This window comes from Leucoraja erinacea, chromosome 2 (assembly GCF_028641065.1).
Source record: "Leucoraja erinacea ecotype New England chromosome 2, Leri_hhj_1, whole genome shotgun sequence".
Lineage (NCBI taxonomy): Eukaryota > Metazoa > Chordata > Chondrichthyes > Rajiformes > Rajidae > Leucoraja > Leucoraja erinaceus.
Genome location: NC_073378.1, coordinates 32,770,746 through 32,791,908, shown reverse-complemented (window position 1 = coordinate 32,791,908; position 21,163 = coordinate 32,770,746). Strand labels below are relative to the sequence as shown.

At 46.4% G+C, this 21,163-nt stretch overlaps 1 protein-coding gene across 2 annotated transcripts in view; it reads right to left on the bottom strand.

Annotated features, from left to right (window-relative positions):
- cap2 (cyclase associated actin cytoskeleton regulatory protein 2) overlaps positions 1 to 21,163 on the bottom strand; it is a 138,838-nt gene that overhangs the window by 6,018 nt on the left and 111,657 nt on the right. For both annotated transcript variants that reach the window (XM_055654535.1, XM_055654542.1), the window contains 5 exons: positions 12,903 to 13,059; positions 10,233 to 10,408; positions 6,830 to 6,953; positions 5,992 to 6,074; positions 1,367 to 1,507 (listed from right to left, as the gene is read on the bottom strand). In XM_055654535.1, the coding sequence (XP_055510510.1) occupies positions 1,367 to 1,507; positions 5,992 to 6,074; positions 6,830 to 6,953; positions 10,233 to 10,408; positions 12,903 to 13,059 (681 nt within the window). The remainder of the gene's footprint in view (positions 1 to 1,366; positions 1,508 to 5,991; positions 6,075 to 6,829; positions 6,954 to 10,232; positions 10,409 to 12,902; positions 13,060 to 21,163) is intronic.

The window sequence follows — 21,163 nt, the reverse complement described above, 5'->3', positions numbered from 1 at the left end:
CACAGAAGGCTGTGGAGGCCAAGTCAGTGGATATTTTTAATGCAGAGATAGACAAATTCTTGATTAAAACGGGTGTCAAGGGTTATGGGGAGAAGGTAGGATAATGGGATTAGGAGGCAGAGATCAGCCATGATTGAATGGTGGAGTAGACTCGATGGGCCAAATGGCCCAATTCTACTCCTATAACTTGTGAACTTCCATTCCCTTGAGACAAAATTCTTCTTACGGCTTACCAGAGACCCGGGAGTGATCCTGCCCTCGGATGCTGTCTGTGTGGAGTTTGCACATTCGCCCTGTGACCGCGTGCTCTGGTTTCCTCCCATATCCCAGAGGATAGGTTTAGAGAGATATGGGCCAAACGCAGGCAAGTGGGACTAGTGTAGACGGGGCATGTTGGTCGGCGTGGGCATATAGGGCCAGAGGGCCGCATTATGGAAGGTTTGCATTCCTAGAAAATGGTCCATATCCTGATATTCCATAACGCAAATCCATGTCACTTGTATACGCCTCACCGAATGAGTAAAGAGAGTGTGCTTATTTCTTTACTTTTTTTCACATAAATTCGGCAAACGGTAATGTTATTGCACAGTAGAGATTTGTGAATTCTGTAAGGGTGGATTTCTGTTACTCCAAAGTTCATAAGTTGTAGGGGCAGAATTAGGCCATTCGGCCTATCACGTCTATTCCGCCATTCAATCATGGCTGATCTATCTCTCTCTCTCTCTCTCTCAACCACCCTCTCCTGCCTTCTCCCCATAACCCCGACACTAAGTAAGAATCTGTCTGTGATGTATTTGTAATGTACTATCATTGAATGTATTAGAATGGAATTTGTGATGTATATGTAATGTAATATGTAATGTAAATGCCAGTGCCCCTTGAGGCCAAAAGCAGAAGGTGACAAATGTACCTGTGCCTCGTGACTGAGGTCAAGTGACCTTCTGGAAGTTTCAGTCATTGCAGATTAAACTTATCTTACAAGACGGCGGTCATGTAATCATTGTGCTAGTCACAACAGGGCCACACAAAGAACATTACACTGTCAATCCCCACTTTAAACAAAATCCATTCCATAGATTCACCACCCTCTGACTAAAGAAATTCCTTCTCATCTCCTTCCTAAAGGTATGTCCTTTTATGCTGAGGCTACTAAGGCCTCTGGTCCTAGCCTCTCCCACTAGTGGAACCATCCTCTCCAAATCCACTCTATCCAGCCCTTTCACACATGTAACCTCCACGTGGTTCTAACAAAACACTACACGAATGAGAGAGAACAAAAAAAAAAATTATTCGCCTGTTGTCCAATTCATAATCACAATAATAGCCTGAAACGTCAAGTTAGGGTTCGTGTGTAGGTAAAACTTACATAGTCTTCCCCTCGAGGAATTAGGATGTTCATTTCAGAAGACTTGGCACTGATTATCTCGCATCCTAAAGACTCTTCACTGAGGTATATGTGGCAGCCCTCGGTTTTATTGATGGATATAGTCGGCACTTTGTACAGCACCTGTGAATTCAAGGCACAATTTTATTGGCAATCCAGCTAAATGGCATCTTGAAGATGTACCTGTTGAAGACGGATGCCAGGAAGTTGAATCTGACTTCCAAACAGAGCAAACTATCGACACTGGAGAGATCACAACAAGATATGTTAGATGAGGAGGGATTTCAAAATTATAAAGTAAGCAAATTGCATGTGGGGTTTAGAAACGTCCCTACTGAACAATCCTTGCTGCAGACAGACAGTTTCCTCATTTCAGACTTCCTTTACTCACTGTTAGCGGGTGGCACGGTGACGCAGCGGTAGAGTTGCTGCCTTACAGCGCCAGAGATCCGGGTTCCATCCTGACTACAGGTGCTTGTCTGTATGGAGATTGTACGTTCTCCTTGTGACCACGGGGGGTTTTCTCCAGGTGCTCCAGCTTCCTCCCACACTCCAAACTCATAAACGTGTAGTTTATTGGCTTTGGTAATACTGTCCCTCGTGTGTAAGATAGTGTTACAGGATGATTGCAGGTCGGCGCGGACTCAGTGGGCCGATGGGCCGCTATCCTACAACACTAGGGACAATGTACATTTACACCAAGCCAATTAACCTACAAACCTGTACGTGTGGGAGAAAACCAGAGATTCTGGAGAACGTACAAACTCCTTACAGACATGCACCAGTAGTCAGGATCGAACCTGGGTCTCTGGCGCTGTAAGGCAGCAACTCTACCGCTGCGCCACTGTGCTGCCCTTCTGGAGAACATGGATAGGTGCCTGTCTGTAATCTGCCTGTTAGCAGCCTGAATCATCTTGTCTTTTCCCAATAAGTGAACAATCCAGATGGCGATTGGGATGTCGCTGAATATTCTCAGGCTTGTGAGAAATTCAGATTCACCTGCGGGAATACAAACTCATGATATTATCCCTTCAGAGTCTGTTCAGTGCTAATGAACTGCCTGCTGAAAACAAGGCCAGAGCTCCTGTAATTTACAAAGTTAACAGCCAGTTTTTAATCCATCATTAGCACTGTTTCGCATTAATAAACAAAAACAGAAAATGCCTTAAATGCTGAGCGGGTCCGACATCAGCTGTGGAGGGAGAGAGAAACAAAGTTAATGTTTTAATTCAGCAGAACTCGATGAATAGACATTGACCTGAGATATTAACTGTTTCTGTTTGCATAGATTTGCTTCAGCGCACACTTTAATCAAATGTATTTCTCCGGTGGCGCAGTGGTAGAGTTGCTGCCTTACAGTGCCAGACATCGGGGTGGAAGATTGCAACCTTCACGTGGTCCGCCCTGTTTGACTAATGCAATCAAGTCGACGTGCACAAAAGGTTGATCAAATAGAACAAGTTGTCCAACAACTTTAGGCTGTGCACGCCACACAAAAGAAGAAGAAGAAGAAGTGCCACAGATCCAGGTTCGATCCTGACTCCGGGTGCTGTCTGTATGGAGTTTGTACGTTCTCCCCGTGATCTGCGTGGGTTTCCCCGGGAGCGTGGGTTTCCTCCCACACTGCAAGGAAGTACAGGCGTGCAGGTTAATTGACTTCAGTAAAATTGTAAATTGTCCCTAGTGTGTGTAGGATAGTGTTAGTGTGCGGGAATTGCTGGTCGGTGCGGGCTTGATGGGCCGAAGGGCCTGTTTCCTCTCTAAACTAAATTAAACTAAAGATGCAGCTAGACCTGTTGCATATTTCCAGCATTTTTCTCTTTTAATGGAGGAGTACGGATCATGTGCGGGCAGAGGATATTAGTTTAACTTGGCATCATTTTTAGCGAGGACAGTTTAGGCTGAAGGAAGGGCCTGTTCCACTGCTGTACTGTTCTATTTTATTCATTTCAGATTTCTGCATCTCCAGTATTTTGCTTTTTGATTACTGTAATACATCGATTAGTTTAGCTTAGTTTAGATATACACTGCGGAATCAGGCCCTTCAACCCACCGAGTCCGTGCCGACCAGCGATCCCCATACACCTACACTATCCTACACACTAGGGACAATTTACAATTTTACCGAAGCCAATTAACCTAAAAAACCTGCACATCTTTGGAGTGTGGGAGGAAACCAGAGATTCAGGAGAAAACCCACGGGGAGAACATACAAACTCCGTACAGACAGCACCCTTAGTCGGAATCGAAACTGGGTCATTGGCGCTGTAAGGCAGCAACTCTACCGCTGCGCCACCGTGCTGCCCGTTACTGTAATACATTTGATTAAAGTGTATGCCGAATCGAACCTTTCATACAATCATACAGCATGGAACCAGGCCATTCGGCCCAACTACCACATCCTACCACAACCAGAGGGCAGTGCTGAACTACTATCTACCTCTTTGATAACCCTCGGACTATCCTTGATCGGACTTTGCTGGCTTTACCTTGCATTAAACGTTATTCCCTTATCATGTATCTATACATTGTAAATGGCTCAATTGTAATCATGTGTTGTCTTTACGCTGACAGGTTAGCACGCAACAAAAGCTTTTCACTGTTTCTCGGTACACGTGACAACAAACTAAACTGAACTGAACTCATGCATGCTGACCAAGACTCGCTCATGTTAACACTGTAAATATTTTTGTTTTCTCTCTCCTTTATTATATTGATTACATATCCTGTTGTGCTGCAGCAAGTCAGAATTTCATTGTTCTATCTGGGACACATGACAATAGAAACATAGAAAATAGGTGCAGGAGTAGGCCATTCGGCCCTTCAAGCCTGCACCGCCATTCAATAAGATCATGGCTGATCATCCAACTCAGTATCCTGTACCTGCCTTCTCTCCATACCCCCTGATCCATTTAGCCACAAGGGCCACATCTAACTCCCTCTTAAATATAGCCAATGAACTGGCCTCAACTACCCTCTGTGGCAGAGAGTTCCAGAGATTCACCACTCTGAAAAATGTGTGAAAAATGTTTTCCTCATCTCGGTCCTAAAAGATTTGCCCCTTATCCTTAAACTGTGACCCCTTGTTCTGGACTTCCCCAACATCGGGAACAATCTTCCTGCATCTAGCCTGTCCAACCCCTTAAGAATTTTGTAAGTTTCTATAAAATCCCCCCTCAATCTTCTAAATTCTAGCGTGTACAAGCCGAATCTATCCAGTCTTTCTTCATATGAAAGTCCTGACATCCCAGGAATCAGTCTGGTTAACCTTCGCTGTATTCCCTCTATGGCAAGAATGTCTTTCCATATAAAACTCTCTTGACTCTCCCTTGATATATAGTACCACTGGGACTGGTAAATAGTGATAATTCCAGGTTTTTGTACCTTCAAGTTGTCATGGATTGTCATGCCGATTTTCCGGCACCTCCTTTAATGCGGACACAATTACGAGAGTGCGCTTGAAATCCCCCCTCCCCCCCCCCCCCCCCCCCCCCCCCCCAGAAGTCTCCCTGAAAATATGTGGCACCAAGGCCGGGTGAGGTGGCTGATCACGACCTCATCAGGACTGATCAGCTGATCGATTCTGCACCCCTGCGGCCGGGGCTCTGGAACTCCCGAGTAGGATTAGGCCGTTCGGCCCATCAAGTCCACACCATTGAATCATGGTCTATCTATCTTTCCCTCTCAACCCTATTTCCTGCCTTCTCTCCATTACCCCTGACACTGTTACTAATCAAGAACCTCCAACCTCCACCGTTAAAGTATCCATTGACTTGGCCTCGACAGCCTTGTCTGTGGCAATGTTTTCTACAGATTCACCACCCTCTGACCAAAGAAATTCCTCCTCACCTCCTTCCTAAAGCTATGTCCTTTTATTCCAAGGCCATGACCTCTGGTTCTAGACTCTCCCAGAAGTGGAAAAATCCTCTCCACATCCACTATCTTGTCCTTTCGCCAGATAAATGGGGTATATTATGTTCATTTAATACTCAATAATTTTTTAATAAATGCGCGAATACAAAACTATAATTGAAATAATATCGACATCAATGTGTATTTTCTATCATACATTTTCTATCTGCCAAATTTTTACAAAGCAGACAGATTTGCAAAAAAATTCTACAATCTAACCCTTATCTTACTTTCTACAATTTAATCCTTATCTTAGTTTAGTTTAGAAATACAGTGCGGAAACAGGCCCTTCGGCCCACCGAGTCCGCACCGACCAGCAATCCCCGCACACCAACACTATCCTACACACACGGGACAGTTTCCTTACACCAAGCCAATTAACCTGCTAACCCGTGCGACTTTGGAGTGTGGGAGGAAACCGAGGATCTCGGAGAAAACCCACGCAGGTCTTGGGGAGAACGTACAAACTCCGTACAGACAGCTCCCGTAGTCGGGATCGAACCCGGGTCTCCGTCGCTTCAAGCGCCGTAAGGCAACAACTCTACCGCTGCTCCACCGTGACTGCCACTAATGTGAATTTTCTATCACACATTTTTCTACCTACCAAAGTTTTACAAAGCAAGAGACAGATTTGCAAAATGTTCTACAATCGAGCTAGCTCATATTTACTTCTGTTCAGATAAATCGCTCTTTACCTGAACTTCCACATTCCGTGAATTGATGATTTCGACAATTCCCACCACGTTTTCAAACACAAGGCCAAGCTTTTTACAGGAATCTGAAATGGAAAGAATTAGTTGAAGGGACCAGCTTCTGTGTTGCAAAAGGACAGCAATGATGTGCAGGCTTTAGTTCAGTTTACTTTAGAGAAATAGCGCGCAAACCAACCCCTACGTCCCACCGAGTCCGCACCGACCAGCGATCCATGCGCATTAACACTATCCTACACACACTAAAGTCAATTTTAAAAATTAATACCAAGCCAATTAACCTACAAACCTGTAGGTCTTTGGACAATAAACAATAGACAATACGTGCAGGAGTAGGCCATTCGGCCCTTCGAGCCAGCACCGCCATTCAATATGATCATGGCTGATCATCCCCAATCTGTACCCTGTTCCTGCCTTCTCCCCATATCCCCTGACTGCTATTTTTAAGCCCTTTCTAGCTCTCCCTTGAAAGCATCCAGAGAACCGACCTCCACTGCCCTCTGAGGCAGGGAATTCCACAGACTCACCACTCACTGTGAGAAAAAATGTTTCCTCGTCTCCGTTCTAAATGGCTTACCCCTTATTCTTAAACTGTGGCCCCTGGTTCTGGACTCCCCCAACATCGGGTGTGGGAGGAAACCGAATATCTCAAAGAAAACCCATGCAGGTCACGGGGAGAACGTACAAACTCCGTACAAACAACACCGGTAGCCAGGATCGAACCCGGATCTTTGGCGCTCGTAAGGCAGCAACTCTACCGCTGCGCCACTGTGCCGCTCCTTTGTTAAGCTCCCAGTTCTTTAAATATTTACTAATTGCTTACCTATGGTAATGGAATTGATTTTGCCTTGAATTTTAATGACAGAGTTGTTGCATTTATAGACGTAGGCAACGTGTTTCAGTTCTGCCTCAGAAATGACCAGGCTTCTTTCATTCTCTTGATATTCCTTAAAAAGAAATGAAAAAAGAACAATTACTGGGAAGTTTAAACATCACCCTTCCTCCCTCCCCCCACTTCTGACATCAACCTCTCTTAAATACCTGGTGACTAAAGTGAATGTCATCTTGGATTCCTCCATTTAGGTCCAGAGCGAGCAGAACAGCAGGTGAACAGCAGAGAGCTGCAGAGGCAGCCCAGACCATCGCACAAATCAACCACCTTTCCATTGACTCCATCTACACTTCACGCTGCCTCAGCAAGGTCACCAGCAGAATCAAGGACCAGTCTCACCCCGGTCACTCCCTCTTAGTTTAGTTTGGTTTTGAGATACAGCGCAGAAACAGGTCCTTCAGACCAAAGGTTTTTCCTCATATCCGTTCTAAATGGCCTAAATCTCTTATTCTTAAACTGTGGCCCCTGGTTCTGGACTCCCACAACATCGGGAACGTGTTTCCTGCCTCTTAATGATCTTATATGTTTCAATAAGGTTCCCTCTCATCCTTCTAAATTCCAGTGTATAGAAGCCCAGTCTCTCCATTCTTTCAACATATGACAGTCCCGCCATCCCGGGAATTAACCTCGTGAACCTACGCTGCACTCCCTCAATAGCAAGAATGTTCTTCCTCAAATTTGGAGACCAAAACTGCACACAATACTCCAGGTGTGGTCTCACTAGGCCCTGTACAACTCAATGAGAGGCGATCTTATAGAAATATATAAAATTCTTAAGGGATTGGACAGGCTAGATGTAGGAAAAATGTTCGCCATGTTAGGGGAGTCCAGAACCAGGGGTCACAGTTTAAGAAAAAGGGGTTGGCCATTTAGGACTGAGATGAGGAAAAACGTATTAACTCAGAGAGTTGTGAATCTGTGGAATTCTCTGCAGCAGAAGGCAGTGGAGGCCAATTCACTGGGTGTTTTCAAGAAATAATTAGATATAGCTCTTACGGCTAACGAAATCAAGGGATATGGGTAGAAAGCAGGAACAGGGTACTGATTTTGGATGATCAGCCTTGATCATATTGGTTCGAAGGGCTGAATGGCCTACTCCTGCACCTATTTTCTATGCTTCTATGTTAGCCAAGTTGCAAGGCAAGAGAGTATTCTTGACAAGAATGTTTTCAGGACAAGGGCATGAGCTATAGGGAGGTGGTCGAGTAGGCTAGAATTATATTCCCTGGAGCACAGGAGGATAAGGGGTGATCTTACATGTGGACAAAATCGTAAAAGGAATAAATCGGGTAATCGGGTAATGCACAGTTTCTTGCTCAGAGTAGGGAAATCAAGAACTAGATTGTGTTCAGTTTTGGTCTGGAAAGCTGGAAAGAGTGCAGAGAAGATCTACGAGAATGTTGCCAGGACTTGAGGGCCTGAGCTATAGGACGAGGATGAGCAGACTAGGACTTCATTCCTTGGAGTGCAGGAGGACGAGGAGTGATCTTATAGGTTTGCACAAAATCATGAGAGAAATAGATTGGGTAGATGCACAGAGTCTCTTGCCCAGAGTAGAGGAATCAAGAACCAGAGGACATAGGTTAAAATTGAAGGGTGGAAATTTGAGGAAGGACATCCTTGCTATTGAGGGAGTGCAGCGTAGGTTTACAAGGTTAATTCCAGGGATGGTGGGACTGTCATATGCTGAGAGAATGAAGCCGCTGGGCTTGTTCACTCTGGAGTTTGTAAGGATGAGAGCGGATCTCATTGAAACATGTAAGATTGTTAAGCGTTTGGACACGCTAGAGGCAGGAAACCTGTTCCCGATGTTGGGGAAGTCCAGAACCAGGGGCCACAGTTTAAGAATAAGGAGTAAGCCATTTAGAACGGAGACGAGGAAACACTTTTTCCTCACAGAGAGTGGCGAGTCTGTGGAATTCTCAGCTATGATCACATTGAATGGCGGTGCTGGCTCGAAGGGCCGAATGGCCTACTCCTGCACTTATTGTCTATTGATGGGTCGAATGGCCTTATTCTGCTCCTATGACTAATCAACATAACTTTTAGTGAAGGAGGTATTGTTAAAGAATGAGATGCCATACAGAGACTTCCCCGGTGCATGTAAAAGATCCAAGCTCTTCAAGAGTGTTATCTTCACTCCTCAAGCAACATTGCCAAATATAGACAATAGACAATAGGTGTTGGAGTAGGCCATTCAGCCCTTCAAGCCAGCACTGCCATTCAATGTGATCATGGCTGATCATCCCCAATCAGTATCCCGTTCCTGCCTTCTCCCCATATCCCCCACTCCGCTATCTTTAAGAGCCCTACCTAGCTCACTCTTGAAAGCATCCAGAGAACCGGTCTCCACCGCTCTCTGAGGTAGAGAATTCCACAGAAATATGAATCAGTTGGTGAATATCCAACTGCGATTTAGAAACATAGAAAAATAGGTGCAGGAGTAGGCCATGCGGCCCTTCGAGCCTGCACCGTCATTCAATATGATCATGGCTGATCATCCAACTCAGTATCCAGTACTTGCCTTCTCTCCATACCCCCTGATCCCGTTAGCCACAAGGGCCACATCTAACTCCCTCTTAAATATAGCCAATGAACTGGCCTCAACTACTTTCTGTGGCAGAGTTCCAGAGATTCACCACTCTCTGCGTGAAAAATGTTTTTCTCATCTCAGTCCTAAAGGAGCCGCTGTGCTTTCTACATTTACAACAGTTGTTACACTTCAAAAACTACTTCTTGGTTTTCATAAGTTCATGAGTTCTAGGAGCAGAATTAGGCCATTCGGCCCATCAAGTCTACTCTGCCATTCAATCACGGCTGATCTATCTTTCCCTCTCAACCCCACTCTCCCCGTAACCCCTGACACCCGCACTAATCAAGAATCTACCTTGACTTGGCCTCCACACCCAATATGCGGCAAAGAGCTCCACAGATTCACCGCCCTGTGCCATAAGTCTTTTTTTTTTTTTTTCATTATTTTTATTAGAAGCAATTGTGCAAAAATAAAACATTCGGCATCTAAAATTATACAATTATTGTATGGCTTCATTTTTAACCTTATAACCTGAAAATGAAAGAAACGAAGAGAGAGAGAACAAGAGAGGGAAAAAGTGAGAGGTGAAAAGATAGCTCGAAAAAGCGCATAGAAAAGACCCCTAGACCACAAAGTAGAGTGGCTGAAAAGAAAATAGAGATAAAAGAAAGAAAAAAAGAAAAAAGGAAAGTGGAGATATACCTGCCCCTCGTCCCCCCACTGCCCACCTCACCCCAATGCCATAAGTCTTTTATCGGGCGTTGCGCAGGAGGCCAGACCTGTTCATTGGGTTATATTTACCACTCTCCATTTCTTTCCTTCCAGCTCCAGCAGAGGTGTCCGTGGCTGTTGTGGAGGGGACATGGGAGATGTGGGACTATCCGCGCAAGTCTTGGACGGTGAGTTTACTTGCCCGCTCTGCCAACGGAGATTGGGGTTCTTGTGGGTCTTCTGGTCATCGGCGACGTGGCGGAGACCTGCAGGGAGAACGGTCACAGTTTCACCGGCACGGAAGAGCATTCTGGATCTGGATCTGGATCTGGATGTAGTACGCTGAAAAGCTCTGGGTAGAGCATCACTCAGCACTGGACAATTTAAACATTTTTATCAAGACCAATTAATCTCAAACAAGAGGACATGACTTGAGAATTAAGGGACAGAAGTTTAGGGGTAATATGAGGGGGAACTTCTTTACTCAGAGAGTGGTAGCGGTGTGGAATGAGCTTCCAGTGGAAGTGGTGGAGGCAGGTTCATTGGTATCATTTAAAAATAAATTGGATAGGCATATGGAACCGTATTAGATCAGGTCGGACTAAGGGAAAAAGTTGTTCCCACTTGTAGGGCCGAGATCACGTGGGAATTGTTATAACGTACGCAGAACTCCGTACAGTCAGACAGCACCTGTAATCGGGATCGAACCGGGGTCTCTGGCGCTCCATTCAACACAGTGTGCTCTCACGAGGGCGCCTCTCTCTTTGGGGGGGGGGGGGTGACTCGATGGCGCAGCGAGTTGCGGTAAAGACCACGGGTGCCGCTTGCGGGGAGTTTGTACATCCCGTCCCGTTCCCCCCCCCCGTGACCTGCGTGGGTTTTCTCCGAGATTTAGTTTAGAGATACAGCGCGGAAACAGGCCCTTCGGCCCACCGGGTCCACGCCGACCAGCGATCCCCGCACACTAACACCATCCTACACCCACTTGGGCCAATTTTTTACATTTACCAAGCCAATTAACCTACAAACCTGTACGTCTTTGGAGTGTGGGAGGAAACCGAAGATCTCAGAGAAAACCCACGCAGGTCACGGGGAGAACGTACAAACTCCGTATAGACAGCGCCCGTAGTCAGGATCGAACCTGGGTCTCCGGAGCTGCATTCGCTGTAAGGCAGCAACTCTACCGCTGCGCCACCGTGACTGCCCATAAAATGTTCAGTTCAGATCTTTGGTTTCGTCCCACTCCAACGACGTACATATTTGTAGGTTAATTGGCTTGGAGTAAATGTAAATATCGTCCCTAGAGTGTGTAGGATGTGTTAGTGTGTGGGGGTCGCTGGTCGGTGGGCTGAAGGGTCTGTTTCCGAGCTGTATCTCTCAACAAAACTAAGTTGCTGCCTCACTGCGCCAAAGACCCAGGTTCGTTCCTGACTACGCGTGCTGTCGGCGCGGAGTTTGCACAGAGTGCTCCCCGTGACCTGCGTGGGATTTCTCCAGGAGGTCAGTTTGCCTTGCACATTCCAAAGATAGGGTTTGAAGTGAGGTGGGGGGGGGGGGGGGGGGTGTAGATTTAATAGGAATCTGAGGGGTAACTTCTTTACACAATGGGTGGTGGGTGTATGGAATGAGCTGATAGTTCAGGCCAGGACAATTGCAACGTTTAATATTTGGACAGGTACATGGATAGGGCAGGTTTTGAGGGATTTGGGCCAAAGGAGGTTTATCCCAGGAATTAGTAGGTTAACATATGATGAGCATTTGCCGGCATTCAGAAAAGATTTACGAGGATGTTGCCAGGACTAGAGGGTGTGAGCTATAGGGAGAGATTGAGTACGCTGGGACTCTATTCCATGGAGTGCAGGAGGATGAGGGATGATCTGATAGAGGGTACAAAACCATGAGAAGAATAGATCGGGTAGACGCCCAGTGTCTCTTGCCCAGAGTAGGGGAATCGAGGACCAGGGGACATAGGTTCAAGGTGAAGGATAAAATATTTAATAGGAAACTGAGGGGTAACCTTTTCACACAAAAGGTGGTGGATGTATGGAACAAGCTGCCAGAGGAGGTAGTTGAGGCTGGAACTATCCCATCGTTTAAGAAACAGTTAGACGGGTACATGGATTGGACAGATTTGGAGGGATATGGACCAAGCGAAGGCAAGTGGGACTAGTGTAGCTGGGACATGTTGGCCGGTGTGGGCAAGTTGGGCCGAATGGCCTGTTTCCACATTGTATCACTTTATAACTCGGTCTGTACTCGCTGGTGTTTAGAATAATGAGGGGGGACCTCATTGGGAAATGTACAGAATAGCGAATGGCTTGGTTAGAGTGGATGTGGAGAGGATGTTTCCACTAGTGGGAGAGTCTAGAACCAGAGGTCAATTTACCAGGGCCAATTTACATAGCCTCAGAATTAAAGGATGTTCTTTTAAGAAGGAGATGAGGAAAAATTTCTTTAGTCAGAGGGTGCTGAGTCGGTGGAATATTTTGCCACAGAGGGCTGTGGTGGCCAAGTCAGTGGATATTTTTAAAGCAGAGATGGATGGATAGAATCTTGATTAATGCGGGTGTCAGAGATTATGGGGAGAAGACAGGAGAATGGGGTGAGGAGGGAGAGAAAGTCGGACATGACTGCATGACGGAGTAGACTTGATGGGCCGAATGGCCTAATTCTACTCCTATCCCTTATGACTGTGAGGGCGTGGAAGGCAAGACTCCCCCCGGTGCACCACAAAGGCACTGTGCTGGTGTACTGGCTCACCCCTGGTAATGCCTTCCCCTTGGTTCAGCTGGGCGAAGAGCTGGGAACGACTCTCGTCCTTCGCTGTTTCTGACTGCAGTATCGGAGGCGGACCAGGAGGGGGCGGTGGTGGGGCCAGTGGACACGCCCCAGGGGATATCCCAGGTGTTATGAGGCCCTGAAAAAGAAAGGTACAGATAAACAAAGGTTCAGTTGTCATCTGGACTTTTTTTTAGACTTTAGAGATACAGCGCGGGAACAGGACCTTCGGCCCACCAGGTCCTCACCTTCCAGTGATAACCCTGTACACTGGCACAATCCTACACACTGGCAAGGGTACACACGCTATACCAAAGCCAATCAACCCACAAACCTGTACGTCTTCAGAGTGCGGGAGGAAACAGAGAGTTGTGAGTCTGGAATTGTCTGCTTCAGAGGGCGGTGGAGGCCGGTTCTCTGGATGCATTCAAGACAGAGCTAGATAGGGCTCTTAAAGATATCAGAGTCAGGGGATATGGGGAGAAGGTAGGAACAGGGTACTGATTGGGGATGATCAGCCATGATCACATTGAATGGCGGTGCTGGCTCGAAGGACCGAATTGCCTACTCCTGCACCTATTGTCTATTGAAACCGGAGCACCTGGAGCAACCCACATGGTCACGGGGAGAATGTACAAACTCCACACAGACAGCACCCGTTGTCAGGATCTACCCCGGGTCTCTGGCGCTGTGAGGCAGCAACTCTACCGCTGCGCCATCCTCAACATTGATCAAACCTGTTCTACATATCTTGTTTATTCTCCATTAGCTGGATGGTGTTAATAAAGGTCTCGCCACTAATTGCCTGTATCTGACTGCCCTTTGGAAAGTGACCGTGAATGGCCTTCCCAACAACCTGACTCGTCTCAATGTGGCGGTCAAACACCCGACCGCATAGTTGTCAGGAGTTAAATGAGACTTTTAAACTTAGGTTCCCTTCATATTTCTAGTCAGGGAGGACTCAAGGAGCTGCAGACAGACAGAGGGAGGAGAATGAGGTTAACAGGGAAAGGTAGATCAGCCGTGATTGAATGGCGGACTGGACATGATGGACCTAATGGCCTAATTCTTCTCCTAGAACTTATGAATTTACGTGCCCCGTCCATGCTTTTCCCTCCACAGATGCTGCCTGACCTGCTGAGCACTTATGTGTTGCCCTAGTTAGGCCAGCAAGAGTCTTAGAGCATGGAAACAGGCCCTTCGACCCAACTTGCCCATACTGGCCAACATGTCCTATCTACACTAGTTCCACCTGTCTGTTGTTTGGCCCATACCCCTCTAAACCTCTCCTATCCATGTACCTATCTAAATCCATGTACCTACCTCAACTACCACTTCCGGCAGCTCATTCCATACACCCGCCAACCTTTGTGTGAAAAAGGTACCCCATCAGATTCCTATTAAATCTTTCCCTCCTTCAATTTTAACCTATGTCCTCTGGTTCACGATTCCTCTACTCTTGAAAGAAACTCTGTTTCTTGCCCAGAGTAGAGGAATCGAGAACTCTGATTCTACCCGATCTATTCCTCTCATGATTTTAGGAATAGATTGGATAGAATCACCCGATCTACTCCTCGATCTATTCCTCGCATGATATTGTGTACCCCTATAAGATCACTCCTTGTCCTCCTGCGCTCCAAGGAATAAAGTCCTAGTCTGCTCATCCTCTTCCTATAGCTCAGGCCCTCAAGTCCTGGCAACATTCTCATGAATCTTCTCTGCACCCTTTCCAGTCTGACATCTTTCCTATAACACTGTACCCAAAACTGAACACAATACTGTACAATGCTGCCTACCAATGTCCTATACAACAGTATTGTGTCCAACCAAATTCTATACTCAATGCTTTGACTGATGAAGGCCAATGTGCCAAAAGCCCTTCTGCCCACTCTATACCTGTGATGCCGTGGTAGTTTAACCAACAAATCATATGCTGTCTGACCTTGCACGGTTTAAAATTAAACATATCGCACAAGAGAAAATGATGCATTCAATGGAAGCCAAATTTCTCTCTATAAAGAAATACTTGTCTTGTCGAAGGTAGACAAAAAATGCTGGAGAAACTCAGCAGGTGAGGCAACGAGACCCGAAACTTCACCTATTCCTTCTCTCCATAGATGCTGCCTCACCCGCTGAGTTTCTCCAGCATTTTTTGTCTACCTTGGATTTTTCCAGCATCTGCAGTTCTTTCTTAAACACTTGTCTTGACGAAGTGATCGCCATTTGTTTCCATACTAAATAGAAGTTAGACTTTTGGTTCACACTAAAACTATTGGTGCAGCGGTAGAATTGCTGCCTTACAGCACCAGAGACCCCGGTTCGATCCCGGCTACAGGTGCTGTCCATACAGAATTTGTACGTTCTCCCCGTGACCTGCGTGGGTTGTCTCCGAGATCTTCGGTTTCTTCCCACACTACAAAGACGTATAGGTTTGTAGGTTAATTGGCTGGATATAAAAATGTAAAATTGTCCCTAGTGTGTGTAGGGTAGTGTTAATGCGCGAGGATCGCTGGTCGGCGTGGACTCGGTGGGCCGAAAGGCCTGTTTCCGAGCTGTATCTCGAAACTAAAACTAAAACGGTTTGTGTGTATAAACTATATAAGCAGCAGCATGGACTTATCAGAAGCCACAAATTGTGAAACATGAACATTTGGATCTCAAGTAGACGCTAAATATCTGTCCAAACTTCGAAGAAGGAACTGCACTTGCTGTTCATTCCACCGACAGCAGGAGGCAGAGTTTTTGGGCAGGGACTTGCTCCAGACTTGGGTCTCAACCCAATGTGACGCCCTCTGCTGGTGGCCAGCAGAAATGACTCTCCAAACAATCAGCTAGACAACTCCTTACCCAGTCCAAACTAGGAAATGTAAAACAGGAAGTCCAAGATAGATATAAATCACGATTACAGAGCAAAAAAAGGCAAAGGAAAACAGTAAAAGCAGAAAGAAAAAGGAAAAAGTTACTTGAAAGCTTACTTCAGGATTACTTGTGAAAACAAATTTTCATCGCATGAGGAATTATTTGATCGCAATTGGCTTAATTGGCGTGGGAGTTGCTGCCTCACAATGCCAGAGACCCGAGTTCAATCCTGACTACGGGTGCTATCTGTACGGAGTTTGTACGTTCTCCCCGTGATCTCATTGAAACATATAAGATTGTTTAGGGTTTGGACACACTAGAGGCAGGAAACATGTTCCCGATGTTGGGGGAGTCCAGAACCAGGGGCCACTGTTTAAGAATAAGGAGTGAGCCATTTAGAACGGAGACGAGGAAACACTTTTTCTCACAGAGAGTGGTGAGTCTGTGGAATTCTCTGCCTCAGAAGGGCGGTGGAGGTCGGTTCTCTGGATGCTTTCAAGAGAGAGCTAGATAGGTCTCTTAAAAATAGCGGAGCCAGGGGATATGGGGAGAAGGCAGGAACGGGGTACTGATTGTGGATGATCAGCCATGATCACATTGAATGGCGGTGCTGGCTCGAAGGGCCGAATGGCCTACTCCCGCACCTATTGTCTATTGTGACCGCGTGGGTTTTCTTCGGGTACTTTGGTTTCCTCCCACACTCCAAAGATGTACAAGTTTGTAGGTTAATTGGGTATGGTAAAATTGTAAATTGTCACTAGTGTGTGTAGGATAGTGTTAGTGTAAGAGGTGATCGCTGGCCGGCGCAGACTCGGTGGGCCTCAGGGCCGATCTCCGCGCTGTGTCTCAAAAGGGGAGGCCATTTAAGACTGAGGTGAGAAAAAAACTTTTTCACCCAGAGAGTGAAATTGTGGAATTTCCTGCCACAGAGGGCAGTGGAGGCCAAATCACTGGATGGATTTAAGAGAGTTCGATAGAGCTCTAGGAGCTAGTGGAGTCAAGGGATATGGGGAGAAGGCAGGTACGGGTTATTGATTGAGGACCATCAGCCATGATCACAATGAATGGTGCTGCTGGCTCAAAGGGCCCAATGGCCTCCTCCTGCACCTATTTTCTATGTTTCTAAAAGCCTAAAGTCTAAATCAAATTTTCAAGGATCAAGCTTGATAACAGCTGGGAAGAAACTGTCCCTGAATCTGGAGGTATGTGTTTTCTGTACCTCTTGCCTGATGGGAGAGGGGAGAAGAGGGAGTGACCGGGGTAGGTCTGTTCCTTAATGATGCTGCTGGCCTTGCCAAGGCAGCGTGAGGTGTAGATGGAGTCAATGGAGGGGAGGTTGGTTTGATGGGCTTCATTTCAATTGAAAGTGATTTATTATTGTGTATAAATGAGCCAAAACCATTACCAAGGTATTTTTGATTAACGAGGTGGTGGAGTGGAAGGGCCCCCAGAATTTCTGGATGCCTAAAGCTTTAGGAATATAGTCTGCTACTTTAGTTTAGTTTAGAGATACAGCGCAGAGGAATTTTACAGGTTAATTAACCTACAAACCCACACATCTTTGGGATGTGGGAGGAAACTGGAGCACCCGGGGGAAACCCATGCAGGTCACGGGGAGAACGTACAAACTCCATACAGACTGCACCCATAGTCAGGATAGAACCGGGGTGTCTGGCGCTGTGAGGCAGCAACTCTGCCGCTGCGCCACCGTGCCGCCCTAATTTCTGGTCAACCAAATGTTTAGGAATCCAGTCTGCTACTCTTAAGACTAATCCAAAGGGCTAAAATGTCCATCTTCCTCTCAGTTTAAAACTGACACGTGTAACACACCGGGGAAAGCAACCATGGGTCAGTCAGCAACAAGGAGGATGTTTACGAGGATGATGCCAGGGCTCGAGGGTCCGAGGTATAGGGAGAGGTTGAGTAGGCTGGGTCTCTATTCCTTCTAGTGCAGGAAGATGAGGGGTGATCTTACAGAAGTGTATCAAATCATGAGAGGAATAGATTGGGTAGATGCACTCTTGCTCAGAGTAGAGGTATTTAATGGGAATCTGAGGTGCAACTTTTTCACACAAATGGTGGTAGGTGCATTGAACAAGCTGCTGAAGGAGGTAGTTGAGGCAGAGACTATCCCAACATTTAAGAAACAGATAGACAGGTACATGGATATTGAAGGACGGAACTGCAGATGTTGATTTAAACCGAAGATAGACACAAAATGCTGGCGTAACTCAGCGGGACAGGATGCATCGCTGGAGAGAGGGGATGGGTAATGTTTCAGTTCGAGACCCTTCTGCAGACTGAAGAGTCTCGGCCCGAAACGTCACCCATTCCTTCTCTCCGTAGGTACATGGATAGGACAGGTTTGGAGGGATATGGGCCAAATGCAGACAGGCGGGACTAGTGTAGACGGGACATGTTGGCCGGTGTGGGCAAGTTGGGCCGAAGGGCCTGTTTCCACACTGTGTCATTCTGTGACTCTAAGTTGGGCCTGTTTACAAAATTGTGCGACTCTATGGCTCTAAGTGCCCAGTCTGGGTTTTTTTGTTTGTTCCACGAGTTAGCACTTTGGAAGCTGCCATCATGTTGTCCCTCAGCATCTTCCAAAAGGCCCTGATGTGTGGAAATCAGAGCCTGGTGCCCGGGGTCGGGAAACAATTGAAGGCCCTGACAGGAAGAATAGCTGAGGCTTATCAGGCGACTGCGTATCGTCATCTGCTAAGACCGTGGTTTTACAGGATTATCTCAGCTGTTTGTGACTGCAACAGCTGTGCACCAGATTGATCCCTGCACTCACAGTAGCCCACCAGTTAATTTGTTACGTGTGCGATGAAATTTAAGAGGTCCCCCACCCCCTCTGCCCACCCCAAAGGGAGCGACTGTAATACTGGATATGTAGTTTGGTTTATTGTCACGTGTATCGAGGTACAGTGAAATGTTTTAGTTGCGTACTAACCAGACAGTGGAAAGACAAAATCGTGATTACAATCGGGCCATTTAGTGCATAGATTTAGCTTAGTTTAGAGATAGAGTGGAAACAGACCCTTCGGCCCACCGAGTCCGCACTGACCAGGGATCCCCGCACATTAACACACACCAAGCCAATTAACCTACATACCTGTATGTCTTTGGAGTGTGGGAGGAAACCGAAGATCTCAGAGAAAAGCCACCCAGGTCACGGGGAGAACGTACAAACTTCGTACAGACAGCACCTGTAGTCGGGATCGAACTCGAGTCTCCGCTGCTGCTCGCACTGAAAGGCAGCAGCTTTATCGCTGCACCACCGTGACTGCCCATCTGCAGGACTCATCTGCTGGCTTTACCTTGCACTAAACGTTATTCCCTCATCATGTATCTGTACACTGTAAATGGATCGATTGTAATCACTCAATTGTCTTTCCGCTAACCGGTAGCACGTAACAAAAGCTGTCCACTGTACCTCGGTACACGTGACAATAAACTGAACTGAAGTCCCCCCTCAAACCTCCAGTGTACGTGAGAAAACAATCCAAGCAATAAACTAAACTGAACGTGGAGGAGTAGAGACTTGAGTATGGAGCAATTGTAATGTGTGAGCTAGCACGTTTATAGTCGATCGCTAATGGCCCTGTCCCACGGTACGAGTTCATTCCAAGAGCTCTCCCGAGTTTGCCCTGATTCAAACTCGGAGATTTACGGTAATGGCCACTCATCGGTACTTGGGGCTCTCGTGGACATTTTTCAACATGTTGAAAAATCTTCACGAGTCTTTCCGAGCTTACCTGCCGTTAGCGAGTCTTCCCAAGTACCTGTTAGCGTTACGAGCCACTAAGAGACGTCCCCGAGCTCCGATGTACCCAGTACGTTCATTCTCCGTGTTTACCACGAGTTTGATTTTTTTTAAACTTGGGAGAGCTCTTGTAATGAACTCGTACCGTGGGACAGGGCCATAATTCAGAGGACTGATTTGGAATGGTGCTGTGAGTCAGCAGCTTCAAAAGCTGCGCCCCACTTCATTCAGTCTTGTCCAGTCTTCAGCAGCTTATTGGTTTTAAGATGGTTTGCTGGAGCTTTTGAGATGCACGGTGGCACAGCAGCGGAGTCGCTGTCCTACAGCCCCAGGGACCCGGGTTCGATCCCGACTACGGGTGCTGCCTGTACGGAGTTTGTATGTGCTCCCATTGACCTGCATGGGTTAGCAACTCAACCGCCATGCCGGCCATTTATGAGGGGGCTGGGGTGCCTGCTGCCACATGCGACGACAGGCAGTATATAGGAATGTCCGGTGATCATTTGTCTTTCTTTCTTTTAAAATCTTTTAATTAGCTTTTTTTCCAAAAACAAAAACAAAACAAAACAAAACAAAAAGGATAGCAAAAGGATTTGAGTATAAGAGCAGGGAGGTTCTACTGCAGTTGTACAGGGTCTTGGTGAGACCACAACTGGAGTATTGTGTACAGTTTTGGTCTCCAAATCTGAGGAAGGACATTATTGCCATAGAGGGAGTGCAGAGAAGGTTCACCAGACTGATTCCTGGGATGGCAGGACTTTCATATGAAGAAAGACTCGGCTTGTACACGCTAGAATTCAGAAGATTGAGGGGGCATCTTATAGAACCTTACAATATTCTTAAGGGGTTGGAGAGGCTAGATGCAGCAAGATTGTTCTCCGATGTTGGGGAAGTCCAGAACAAGGGGTCACACAGTTTAAGGATAAGGGTGACTTCTTTTAGGACCGAGATGAGAAAATCATTTTTTTACACAGAGAGTGGTGAATCTGTGGAATTCTCTGCCACAGAAGGTAGTTGAGGCTAGTTCATTGGCTATATTTAAGAGGGAGTTAGATGTGGCCCTTGTGGCTAAAGGGATCAGGGGGTATGGAGAGAAGGCGGGGATGGGATACTGAGTTGGATGATCAGCCATGATCATATCGAATGGCGGTGCTGGCTCGAAGGGCCGAATGGCCTACTCCTGCACCTATTTTGTGTTTCTATGATAAAAATAACAATGATATTGATACATTGGGATCAGGATTACATTCATGTGTTTAAGAAGGAACTGCAGATGCTGGAAAATCGAAGGTACACAAAAATGCTGGGGAAACTCAGCGGGTGCAGCAGCATCTATGGAGCGAAGGAGAGGGCAACATTTCGGGCCGAAACGCTTAATAACAGGTATAACCTAAATATGACTCCAGTGTCAAAATACACATTGAATATAGACCTCCCAGTCTCTATGTAAATATAGTTAAATGTTTAAAAGAAAACTTGTATACAAAAAAAACAAAAAGATAAAAAGAAAAAAAAGGAAAAAACAAAACCCCCCTAAACTAGAAAAAAAAAACAGAATCTGAGCTGCAAAGAATTTCAACAATTTAAGTCCCTGTTTGTCGTCAAGTCCGTTCCA